The sequence below is a fragment of the Zalophus californianus genome, chromosome 4, assembly GCF_009762305.2.
Source record: "Zalophus californianus isolate mZalCal1 chromosome 4, mZalCal1.pri.v2, whole genome shotgun sequence".
Taxonomy (NCBI): Eukaryota; Metazoa; Chordata; class Mammalia; order Carnivora; family Otariidae; genus Zalophus; species Zalophus californianus.
In genome coordinates, this window is record NC_045598.1 from 130,521,503 (window position 1) to 130,535,212 (window position 13,710).

A 13,710-nucleotide genomic window follows, 5' to 3' on the forward strand; every position below is an offset into this window, starting at 1 on the left:
TTAGGGGAATTTCATCAGTAGAATGAAGTTAGGTAACTTTCCTAAGGCAGTGGAAGAATCTGACTCTTGGCCGAGAGAGCCTACAGTAATTCCTGGAGTATCTCTAAATAGCCTCATAATGACCTTAACATTTAAGTCTTAACATAACCTTAACTTTTTTTTTTTTTAATGTGATCTTTTTCCCTGTACAGGCAATCCCAAACCAATGAATAACCCATATTTATAAATGGTCCCTGGAAGAACACCTGTCCAAAGCAGGTGGTTTGATGGCTCTAGAAACTCCCTTTCTTTCCTTGTCACCAACAGGGATTTCCCCTCCTCTCTCTCTCCATTTGAGACTATTAATCTGCTTCCAGTCTTTGCTTGTACCACCTCTGGTATTAGCCTGGAGGTCCAATCTTTGTGCTAAAAACAAATAAGGAAGAGCAAGAAGAGGCAGAAAACACCCTCATCTGCACCTTTTTCGAGGGCTTCCACCCACAAGCTTGCGAACTCATCTTATCGTTGAGCTCCACGCAGATCCAGAGACTAGGACGAGTTCTTCTTTCCCACTGATCTATTTTTCACACCATGAAAAGATTTGCCTATCTTTTCTTACAGGGTCTAAGTAAAAAGTCAGGGGGCACAAATCCTTGGAGAGAGTCTTCTTAGACCATCTGGACCTTGACTGTCAGCCGTTAAAAACCCTAATATATGTGTTCTTCCATCACAAGCAAGCAGAGGGGAGAAGGTGGTCCTATTTTTCAATGCACTGGCCCAAGAAAACTAGAATTACTGGCCAGAAGTGCTGGGAGCATCTCTCTGTACTCAAGGCCCAGGAAGAGAAGAAAGAGATTGGGGAAACTAATAAGGACTCAGAATCATTCCCAGGAGATTTACAAGCACAGGCAGCCCTGAGGCCAAAGCCCTTGACCAAAGTGCCAGGCTCTTACCATCTCCTGACTTATCACATTAAAATGCCCTTCCTCACTCTACAAGTTGTGATTGGAATCTGAGAACCTCTGCTCATCTTCCTCTCCTGGAACAATTATTGCAGACAATAGGGACATCCACTAATGGTTCAGAACTGGAACCATCCTAGATGGCAGGCAAGAAAGGGGCAAAGGCCCTACCATGACTCCATGGGGAGAAGAAAGAACAAGAGAGGTGTGCGTGCGTGGCAGCCGAGGCAGTGACATGAATGGCAGCTTCCTTGGGCAGCCCTGGTAAGGCTACAGTAGTTTAGTATTGTTCAGGCCGGGAAGATACATTTACACGTCAAATAATCAGCTTACCGATCCATTTTGAGAATATAAATTGGGGACCCCCTCAACTCACATTATAGAGTTGAAGGTATGCAATTCAAATCAGAGATCCTTTTCTCTCTTTCAGCACAAGAATTGTTTAAAGTAAATTGCAGATAAATTTGATCTACATCTAATATTATTTTCAAAAATCTTGAGTAAAAGTTACGGAAATGAAAGAGAATTCTAGGAAGTCCGTTTTATGGCTGTTTCTAAAACCTGGCTTAAAAATACCTAGCTAGATAACATTTGGTTCTGGAAAGTTTTGCAGTGAAACTATAAAGGGTGAAATCATATATAATTTATATTTTAATTTACATATATTTTCTAAGAAATTTATATATAGTTCATTTGGTTTGGGGTAGAGCTAGAGAATAAAAAGGAATAAAGTAATTTACTTTTCGATTATTAATGAAATGTTTAAATGCTTATTTCTTTCAATATACGGCTATAAACACAGAATTACTTATTCTACCACTCCTTTCCCCCAAACTCCCATGTACTTTTTCTTGATCACTTGATTTTTTTTTTTAAGGGAATGTTAATTCATATTCTTTCTATTCAAAGTGCAATTTGCTTAAAATTATAATTGCAATTCAACTGAAGAAAAGGTATCTTGAAATTCTAAGATTTCTTAAAATTAAACTTTGGGGTTTTGCTGGATTTATTTTTAACTTACAGGTATTGACCCTTTAACAATTGGGTTAAATTACACCAAGATAAAGATAATCTCCAGGTGGGAAGGAACAAATAAGGATGTGAGCTTTCAATGTTTCCTGCTTTGCCTCTTTAAAGTGCAGCCCAAACTGTGATATATAGATCACTTTTCCTAATGGCTGATCCTGTTGAAATTTGAAAGTAGTACTACTTTCAAAGTAGTACTACTTTCAAGTAGTACTTGAAAGTACTTGAAAGTACACCCTCAAGTTCAGAGCAAGGGCTTGTTGAATTCTGTTTGTACTTCCCTAATCATAGGTAGGCATCTGATAAATAGGAAATGAATCTTTACCCCCAAAGACTCCGTTCACTGAAGTTTTATCACAAATATGCACCAAAATACTTTGGATTCAAGAACCAAGTGCTCAAGTGACAAATTAAAAGCTGAGCTATAAATGGAAAAAAATGAGAGCAAGAGGGCATATGAACCATGCGATCTATTTGCCACTGCTGACCTCAAGATAAGTAGCCACCACTTCTTATAGGGCTCATGTAAAAACAAGCGTATGAAGAACTTAGACACAGAAGGTGGTTAACACTTTCTAAAGTGGCCCAAGGTGACAGTCTTTAGGTACCACTCCTGTGAAACGTGCACACACACACAGGACTGCCCATCTGATCCCACGACTGAGGTAACAGGATTACTCACCGTACGAGGAAATTCCGTATGGCTGTCCCGGCTGTGGGTATGTGGCGTACGCTGTAGCTTGTTGCATTCCTGTGGTAAACTGTGTTTGCCCATATGCAGCCATAGTTTGTGAGGAAGGGGTAGGGAGAATATGTGGGTATGGTCTGCTATTTGTCAGAAATGACAGAAAATAGAAAGCCCATGCATTAGATGGAAACATGCAAGGTAACTGATTAACAACCATATCACAAATTGCAGTTAAAGACTGTCTCTTAAAGTATAACTTTCTAATCTAATTATACAAAGTACTGAAATACTTCAGTACCTCTTCTAGGTGACGCTCAAAATAGATTTGTGTAAACACACTGAAGTCTCTAGGAAATGCACTTTAGTTTAAATTAAGACGTAACACGTGGGCACAAAACATGACTTGAAATAAGGTAAAAGGCTACTAAGAAAAGTCATTTATTAAGAGAAAATACATCTTACTTGGAAGGATAAATCTGTGGTGGGGAGAACTGGTGAGTTGGTCTTGGGCTGAAGCTACTGCTCCCAATTGCTGGAAAAAAAAATGTACAATAATCATAGCAAAATACAAAATATGTCTACAGCTTCGATCTATTTTTGAACTACAGGAAGACCATATGAAATTGCAGATGTTCACCCTATTTGGCCTGAAAAAATCGACACTTTCATATGCTCAAGCTAAGAGAAAGTTAAAATATATTGAATGACCTATGGGAACTGATTAAATGATTTGAATTTTAAATTAACTCAAAGTAGTCACCGTCATCTGAAATACCTGTCAGCAGCAGTACACGAGTACAAGGTGTCCTGGCTACTGTTTGAAGGACCTGCTCAAAGAGGCGGAGGGAGGGTGAGTTTGCAGGGCTGGGCAGGACCCGAAAAGGTCACTTGGCCTATTGTGTGTGCTCAGAACACACACACCTGAGACTGGATTACAGAGAAATCCCTCCCCACCCCCCCAAACCCCTGCTAATCTGCTCTCAGGTGAGTACAAATAGGGCCGAGCCTCATTTGCCTGCATTGATTTAGCAACATTTTTTTTAGTAAAAATGCATTCCTATAGCTCTCTTAAATTTCTCAAGTTGCGAGCTAAGCCTGTTTTTTCTTGCGCAGAGGCAGTGTTCCTGTGCCTTTCAGTTAAATGTGCTCAATTTCAGTTAATTCTGTAAAAAAGTTTTTTTGTTTAAAGATGTTATTCAAGCATTCAAGCAGAATTTCATCTCTTTAATCACAGACTTTATTCAGTAGGTCTCAGAAAATGCACTGAAGTCTATCAAACATTCTTTTACACTCATTCTGAACTAGAGCAAAAATCCATTTTTGTGAAGACATTAAAATTTATTTATTATAAATAGGGACTATCTCTTTTATGTGTATATTACACGTTTATGTTTATATATTTATGTATACACACAGCTATATGTGTTTCTATGTATTACATATAAATATATGTAAAATATATATAAAAGGACACCATATGTACACACACACACACACACATTCCGCCCCCCCCCCCCCCCCGGCCCACAGACTCTTCCTATCCTCTACCTAGCTAAGATGCATATTCTTTGGGTACAATTATGAGATGTAATATGTTTATTTTCTTCTTCCACTAATAATCCTGGTGTTCAGAGGCTCTATTACTCATTAACTATACTGTGTATTAAAATCCTTCTATCAGGTTCCATGCACTCAAAGTTGTATACATCTTTCATGATGTCACATCAGTATATTTATACTTCTCAAATGTAATTTTCTGTTTGTGTTTGGGAGAAGAGTGGTAGAGTTGGACCAGAATCTTAATCTATGAATAATCCTCTCCTTGTAAAGCAAGCAGGCCTAACCCAGCGACAGGAGAGTAGGTCTAGATGAGTACTACTCTTGCACGCAAGCTGCCAGACTTCTACCACGTGGCTCTCGGTTTGGCAGAACCAGGGTCCACATTGAAGCGAAGGCAGGCCAACTCAGCTGGTGTCCCCCCATCTGCGGGCACATGTTGAGTCACTGCTCTGTTCCAGGCACTGAGCAAGATGCCACAGATGCAAACATGCATAGACAAGTTCTGTCTGTCGCATGTGGGGAGGCCGACACACAAACAGCCATGAGGGGATTAGGTGAATATTGCAGTTTATAGGAGGAAAGGATTAGTGAGAGAATACTTGGACAACAGGCCTGCCACTTGCCCAGGTCATCCGTGATGACAACCTTTCCTACTCCCCTCTGCTAAGCCTGCAAAGAGGCCAAGGGCAAAAGAGATTTATCCAGCAGAGTAGCTGGAGGAGTAATACCTTCCCTGGAAAATCACAGTTAAAAATAAGTTAAAAAAAAAAATGAAACAAGAACAAAAACCCAGTGCAACCCGATGATGGAAGCCGTAGAAATCCCTTTTATGCTTTTCCACCTCTATCCCTGGGTTTTTCAAATTGTGAGTCAGGACCCATGAAAACATCATAAACTCAACTGCGCAGGTTACACCCAGCAATTTTGTTTTGTTTTGTTTTTTTACAAACAAACAGAATAACAGAATAGCATATATCAAGGTTATTACACAGGGTAAGGTGAGTTCCGTGAAGCTTTAAGATTATATGCGTAGCATAGGTGTATACACATAGATCTGGGAGGCTGCCCAGTGTGGTAATTAAGCACAGGTTCTGGAATCAGAATTTAATTTCGGCTGACACTAAAGTTCCAGCTCCTGTGTTGTCTTGGTCAAGTTACCTGATCCCTCTAAACCTTGCTACGTTCCCCTGTATGATGGCAATAATACTACCTACACCTCCCAGGATGGTTTGAGGACTAAAGGGAATCGTTGACAAAGTGAATAGCACAATGTGTAGCGTTCATCAGCTCAGCTCTCCAGATTCCCACTATCTTTGCCCCCAAATTTGCCCTTCCTTCTGTATTTTTAATTCTACTCAATGGACAGCATCACCATCTGTCCAGCAAAATACTTAAAAGCAGGATTCTTTGTTCCCATTTACCTATGGGGCATAAAAATTAAGTAACACGTCCAAGCAATCAAATGGTAAAGCTGGTATTTGAACCCATGTCTGCCCGACTCTTTCCCTCAAAACATACTAGCTCCCGACCTCCTACACAGACTCTAGAAAAACCCTCAAACTCATCTCCTTCCCTCCACCCCCCATTTTCATGAGTCTCGAGTCCCCCATCCCAAATCCAGATATTGCCTGTTGAGCTGTCCCTCATCCTCCATCCCCAAGCCCCTGACCTGGCTCAGGTTCTCATTAGTCTCAGCCACGTTCCCTGTACGCCACCCGTCATCCATGGCCACTGCACACTACATCCATGGCCACCAAAGTGATCTTTCTTAGAAACTTCATGTCCATTCTTCAGCTTACCATCTCTCAACTGTGCTCACATTATCCCTAGGAAAAATTCCAAATTTCTTGGCAGAGTACACAAAGGGATGTAAGCATCTACCCTCCCCTGGGTTTAGTAATCTGTAGACTCCCTGGACTCGAGGATTGCCCATACATGCCATACATTTTCATGTTTGGCTCAGCGGCTCTTCATACCAGGCCCTCTGCCTTGTGAGGCCGCCTTTCCCCTGCTTGACAAACACTTACTCCTCCACTGGGACTAAAACATCATTTTCTCTTTAGGATAATGTCTTCCTTCTCTGTACTTTCTTGGAGTGTTGTAAACATTGGCAATGTAGCACTTAACCACACTGCATTATAGTTAGCATGTGTAGTGTATAGGTGTTAGTTTCCTCTGCTAACCAGGAGCTTCTGGGGCCCAGGACCTCTTGCTCTCCTTTATGTGTGTGGTAAGTAATCAATAAACAATATTTGTTTAATTACAATGTGAGATTTAGGTCATAAGCAAAGGAGATTTTTTTTTTAACCCCTGATGATATGAAGGGTGGTTAAATTATTTTAAGTCCTATGTAAACATATATAATAAACCTGATTTAGCTCTTCGGCAATATAATTGGGAATGAATAGTATTCTTTATAAAATATATGTGAGTAAGAACCCATGATGCTGCCCAAATATCTTGCTACTAATTACCTAACTATGTGCCCCTAAAATGATCAAATATATAATGCCATATAATAAGCCATATCTTTTGGGATTTCCCTAAATCCAAATCTCTACAATTTTGTGTGGCCTAAAGTCAAAAATCTTCCAGCTCATACCTCAAGTACTTCTCCTCCTAATTGCCTAAACACCTTTAACTTTTTAAGCAATAATTTAGGAATTCAGATTAATTTTCATTTCATGAGACCAGAATAACCTAAAGCCAAAAAGGACGCTCCCAGATCATTCATCATTCATCAAGGTAAATAAAACGGTTATTTTACCATTAGTAAACTCCAAATTACATATGCCAGAGCCTTGGGAACATATGGGCAACTAATACCTCTCTGTTTTAGCACATTTGTTTCCTATTATTCCATTCTTTCTCTTATTGCTAACATAGAAGTTAAAGAAGTTCCCCAAATCTTGTAGTAGGGAGGGAGGGGAGGACCCAAGCTTGAGAATCTACTGAGAAGGTCAATAGAAATCCCCAAAAGAGCAGGTTCTCAGTTCACTGCTCCCATCTCGTGATTATCAACATCACTCTGTTGGACAAGCAGGTCAAAAGCCTAAAAGTTTTAACTCTTCTCTTTCCATTTTCTCATAAATTCAGCCAGCTCTCCCTTCAGAATATGTCCTCTACCTGACAACTCACTGCTCTCACTTACCCCTCTGTTCCAATCACCAACGTGGTGGCCACCAGAGGATGGCAGTCGGGACAACCCACCCCCTCCCACCCCGACCTTGCCTCCTTCCCACTCTTCTCTACTCTTTTCTCCTAATGGAATCCTTACACATTCAGTCCTGCCTCAGGGGCTCTTCTCAACACAGTCTTCTCTTTTCTGAGCCAGGGCAACACTGGTCTCCCTGTTTCTATTTATCCTCCTCTCCACTCTTCTCCCATAAAGCGTCTTCCACACAACAAATGGTGACCTCTTAAAAAAAATACAGATCATGTCACCACTGCCCCCAACTCCAAGCCCCATTATCCTATTACATTTAAATGAACCCAAACTTAAAAATACATACATACATAAACCCAAACTTATTCCCTCACTTCACTGAGATCTCTGCTTGTATGCTCACCCCTCAGAGAGGCCTTCCCTCTACAAGAGACCTCCATCCACTCTTCACTACATTATTTGATCTGCTTTCACTTTTTTGGTAGCCTAGTTACTTACACTACCACTTACCTCTTTATTATCTTCTGTCCCACAGAATGAAAGCTCCATGAGGGCAGGGACCTGATCTACTTCATTGCTGCTGTATTCCCACTGCCTAGAACACTGCCTCACATAGAGTAGGAGCTCTATACAGAATTGTTGAATGATGAGTCAGACCCCAAAAGTTACATCTTTTTAGGAACAATTAAAAGACAGAAGTCCTATTTGTCATACACAATATTTTTTTTCTCCTCTAGAAGCATTCCTGTTCCTATTTCCAATTTTCAAATACCACCAGACATCAACATTGTATGATCAATATTATCAACTGGCACTTCCTGTAACAAATTAATAACAAATTTAGGCTTTGTGGAAATGGAAGAAACAGAAGGAAAAGACATTGTGAAATCCCTAAAAATATTATTTTCAACCCCAATTATTCTTAACATTTAGATCATTAAAATATTACTTTTCATTGGTAAACGATAAACGGGCAGAACATAATTAAATTTTAAGAACATAATAAACAGCCTTGTAATTTTCAATTCAGCAACATGCCTTTGAAAATCAACTGCTTTCCTCCAGTCTCCCCATACCAGGATACCTGGTGATTTTCCTGGAAAAGAAGGAGCCTCACTGCCTCCTTAAGGCTTTAAGATGCTCAGATTCCTTGAAGGACAGAGGTGGAGACAGTTACTACCAATGTCAGAAAGGCTCTGTTTCCTCTTTATTCTTGCTGTCTGTTTCATCAAGACACCCAAAATGGTTGGGATGTGAATTTTTAAGCCATCATGCAGAAGCAGAGTAGTGACCAGAGGTGAAGACCATTTTGGAGTCAAATGCTTGGAGACTGCTTTCTCTTTCCCTTATAAGCCCTAAGTCCTGTTCACAGCTACTCCAGCAGGCCACGGCTTTTGCATCTTTACTCAAGGAAGACAGAAAGAAAGAAGGAACAAAAGAATTAAGGGAAAAGCTTTGTGTTTCCTATACCCGCACCTGACTCCCCAGCTCACTCTATCTCTCTCCACTATGCAACATGGAGAATCAATCTATGGAAAATAAGATCGCCCATAGCTTCAGTCCCCTCACCGAACTATTGTTCCACCTTCAGCTAAGCCTTTTTCCAAGGACCCTGCTTCTCCTGCATATCTTTTTCAAGTAGAGCCTACTCATGATCTCAGATTCCAGATATTACAGACACCTGAAAAACATAACCCCATTTCTGCTTCTTCAAAATTGTTGTTGCTTTGTTTTTTTCTCTCCCATAAAACCCTTCCTTCTCTAAGGTTTATGACAATTCTTTAACACTCTCATGAATGACCCGCCTTCTAAACACTGTCTTGCATTTATCAAAACCTTTAGTATTTAACTGTGCCCCCTAACAAATCTCAATGTTATCTTGGGTTATGGGTCCATCACTTCTCTCCTTCTATCTAGGCCTCCACTCTGGCCTTCTACTCCAACCACCAAGCTCAAGACCGCATTGTGGACCGTTCTTTCCCCCCATTCCATAGTCTTGCACCACAACAGCATCAACCAATTCATTTGTTTACTTAACAAACATTTACTGACCAGCATCCATGTGCTCAAATCCATGATGGCCACCAGAACTGTAAGTGTGAACAAGCCAAACAAAATCTCTGTTCTCATAGCGCTATGGTTTAGCAGGAAGAAAGACAATGAAAAGTAATTTTAAAAGTAGTGATGAAGGCTGAGGAAGGGAAGTATGGAGGACTAACCACAGAAGCATATGATAGAGGCATCACTAAGTTTTGAGATTAAGGGAAGAACATCCTCTCCTGTCAGAATTTTCTTTCCCTTATTCCCATCTAATCTGTTCTCCAACTTTATCATAGATGCAGGACCCCTGACATCCTTACCTTCTCTCAATTTGTTATTCCTTACCTTTTTTAAAATACTTCTCCCAGGAGGATACATGAATCATTTTTTTTTTAAACTCTTCTTACTGATACCCTCAATTCTCTTACTTCCATATTCTTCCATGCCTGACCTGGAAAATCCTTAACCCTGGATCAAGATAAATACCTTTTGACCTGGGCAGCAAAACCCTTGTAGACAAAAATTGCTCTATGATAAAGGCTCCACATTCATAGTTCTACCTTTGTTTCTCTGGCTCTACTGTCAACCTTCCTTTATATTCCAAGCGGCCTCAGGCTTCCCAATTCCTCGTGACATCTATTTCAATCTTCTCCATCTCTTCCAGCTCATAAGCCTATCACTATCCTCACTTTGAGTCACTTCAGAGGAAATGGTAGAAACCTTCATCCATCCATCCATCTATCCATCCATCCATCCACCCAGTAAATATCTAAGTGCCTAATAAGCACCAGATACTCTTTCAGGTGTCGAGGAAACAAATTAACAAAACAAGACAAATCTCTGCCATCACAAGCTTACATTTTGGTGGGGGTAAAACACCAATAATAAACCTAATACACAAGTAAATGATACAGTTTGCAAAAGGCTGTGTTATTGGGGGCAGGGAGGGTTGCATTTAGCATGTCAGAGAGCCTCGAACCCTACAGTGAGAGTTTTGCAACACTAAGTAGGATGGTCGGGGTGGAGGTGGGGGGTGCCTCGCAGAGAAGGGAGATGAGAGCCCAGACTAGAAGGTGGTGAGGGAGTCAGGCAGGTATACAGAGAGGTGCCCCAGGCAGAGGGACTGCCACTGCAAAGGTCCGGACTGGCAGCCTGTCCAGGATGTTGAAGGAATAGTGGGAAGGAGGCAATAGGTCTGATGGGGCTTGTGGCTACTGTAAGGACTCAGCATTTACTCAGAGATACGCGGGAGCTACTGGAGGGTTTGAGCAGAGGAATCAGGCAGGAATTCCCTTAACATACTGACTCCTCCTTCACTTCAAACTCATCTGCATTCATTCCCAGTCCATCGTTCCCGATGTTTCTGTAGGGAAGTTATTCCTTTTCTAAGGCGATCCACTTCTGTTCAGGATTTAAGCCATTGCTGTCCCAGCAGGCACCTCCCTGCATCGATTATCCCCATTTTATCTATACCTTTAACCCCTACCTCTATAAAATTGGTGTTGGCAGCCAAAACCACCCTGACCTTCTAAATGCCATCCTCAACCCTATCTCCTGCTTTCTAATGGACTACCTTCTCTGCTCCTTTTACCACCTGTGTACTTGAAAGACGGTTTTCTCCTCCCTGTCTCCACTTCCTCACCTTGTTAGTTAAATCACCCATTTCCTCACGGCACTTTATGAGCACATGTATCTGCTAGGAACTGTATTGGAGGCAACAGAACTGGGGCATAGGGGCAAGTGGGCATGAGGGGAAGTAAAGCACCATCCACTGAAACTGCTGTAGGCTAAATCCACGGATGTTCCTCATTTAGATTTTATTTTGACATAACTTGACACTGCGGAAAAGTTGCAAAAATAGTAGAAAAACTTCCCAGATATCCTTTACCACAATTCTCTAAATGCTAACATCTTATTATATTAGCTTTATTCTCTAGTCTCTTTTTCCCTATAGATTTGTATATGTATACACATGTATAGCTCACTCTTTTTGGAACTGCGGGTAAGATGTCCCTTAACTATTACTTCGATGTATATTTCTTAAGAACAAGGAATTCCTTAAACCACAGGTTTTCAACATCAGGAAGAATAGCGAAGCAATACTATTATCTAGAGATACTTAAAAAAAACTTATCTTTTCTCAGTATGTGACTTGGATAAACTTGCACTTCAAAACTACTCCTTTTAAAAGTATGACTGTTATACAAATACACTGTAAAACATTTTTGAAAAAAGGCAGAAGGAATAAAATTCAAATTATATTCCATCATCCAGAGAAAGACACCACTAATTTTTATACACATACACAAAGACAAATATGCATACATAAATGTTTAAAAACACATGGATTATACTGAGCATATTACTCTTTTGTAACCTGCTTTTCACTTAATATAGTTAACATTTGCTCATGCCATTAAGTTTTTTTCCAAACTATTTTTAATAGCTGTATACCAATCTATCACATAGACAGCGCTTCCTTGAAACCCTTCCTGCCTTTACTTCCAACTCACTCTCTTCCTTCTTTCCCAGTTGCAAACCTGCATTTTCATTTTATTCCCTGCCTGTCTCTCTATATTGGTCTTCCCTGGATTCTGTTTTCAACTGTTACAGCCCACGAGCTTTAACTCCCTGCACGTTCCCAAAATTTCCATTCCAGATCATTCCTGAGCTTCAACATCTTCGAGTGGATGTTGCCTCCCATTCAACATGCCTTTCCCTCTCAGTCATGCTCCTCTTGCATTCCAACACCTTAACCTGTCTCTCTGCCTCACTTATCCCCTGTACTCACTGGTTACTATGCCATAAATTCGGCTTTGCAAATACACCTTAATCCACCATCTTTCCATAACATTGCCAGCACCTTATCTCAGGTCTTCATGATTTCTTGCCTAAATTCATGCAAAAAGACTTTATCTGGTCTCTCTACTTCAGTTCTCTTCCCTCCTGCTACAGCCAGGATTCCGTATGTGAATACAATCATGCAACCCCCTTCCTCTGATGTCTCCCACTGTACTCAGAATATAGTAAACATCATGTGGAACACAAATGCCTCTCTAGACTCTATCCTGACCCTGTCCGGCATGCCATCACCACTCACACTGTACACACCAGGAATGCTGAACCATTGGCAATTCCAAATCCCATGCCTCTGTGTCTTGGCCTCCTCCCATGAAATGTTCTATCTGTCCAACTTCCCCCTCCCCAGATCAATGTGTGCTTTATTCCTACTCATTTTTAAGGCTGAGTGCCGGCATCTCCTCCAGGAAATCTTTCCTTATCCCCCCATCCCAACCCGGTCTCTTTTGGGTTCCTTCCTGGGAAACCCTTCTTGGGGATCTTTGGCCTTCCCTCTGGAAATATCAAAGCACAATATGATGGTCTGGTATTTATTCACCCTACTAAGCCCCAAACCAGGGCCATTCTCATACACCTATTAATCCGTAATAGCACCAAGCACATTCTCTGGCATAAGTCAAATTCTAGTAAGTGTCTTATAAAAGAACTCATGGATATAACACCCTTTTGCTATTTCCTTATTGTTTCCATCTGTTATCATTAGTATAAGAGTTATGCATTCGTATTTCATGTTATGTAATACGTATAATTCCTTTTAGTTGTGGTGTGTATTAAATAAGTGATCCTGAGAGCTGGAGTAAGTCAATTACAAATTTATGTAAGTATAGCATTTCCATTTAAGAGGTTTGATAAACACAGCAGATTTATGAAAAGGGTTAAAAAATTTAAGAATTATATATGATAGAAATAACTTTTTTTTATTGAAATAGTCCAAGCTGGGTAATTTGGCAAATATATAATCACAACCTCACCGTTACTTTATTACAACAATGGCTTTCTTATCGGTAATTTCATTAGCAAAGACATGAAACTTGGATATTTTGTTTGTTGGAGACAAACTTTGTTAATGTGAAAGAGATCAAAACTAACTTAAGGACCGAAAGCTGCCTTATAAAGTCTAATTTAGATCTCTAGTTGACATGACAGTTACTTAGGAGGATGGTTTGGTTAAGTCTGCTTAAAGAGTATCAGAAGCCAAATTTTGCCTACCTAAATGTGCATAATTGGAAAAAAAAATCATACAAATGAGAGAAAAAGGGCAGGAGTCATTAACATAATAAAGCAATAATGGCTTTATTATAAATATTGTAAACAATCCATTGTAACAAGCTATCCCTCAAAAGAAACACTTTAAAAGTAGTTAAATTCATTACCTTACACATTGTTTATTAACAAATAATTTAACTCTTAAAATTTCTATGATGAGGATG

The 13,710-nt window shown here is 40.2% G+C and overlaps 1 protein-coding gene across 9 annotated transcripts in view; it reads right to left on the minus strand.

The window, feature by feature from the left end:
* Positions 1–13,710, minus strand: part of EYA1 (EYA transcriptional coactivator and phosphatase 1) — a 356,518-nt gene that overhangs the window by 124,792 nt on the left and 218,016 nt on the right. For 7 of the 9 annotated variants that reach the window (XM_027582479.1, XM_027582545.2, XM_027582497.2 and 4 more), the window contains 2 exons: positions 3,118–3,187; positions 2,650–2,795 (listed from right to left, as the gene is read on the minus strand). In XM_027582479.1, coding sequence (XP_027438280.1) covers positions 2,650–2,795; positions 3,118–3,187 — 216 coding nt within the window. The remainder of the gene's footprint in view (positions 1–2,649; positions 2,796–3,117; positions 3,188–13,710) is intronic. The other 2 variants (XM_027582507.2, XM_027582487.2) reach the window with 1 other exon arrangement.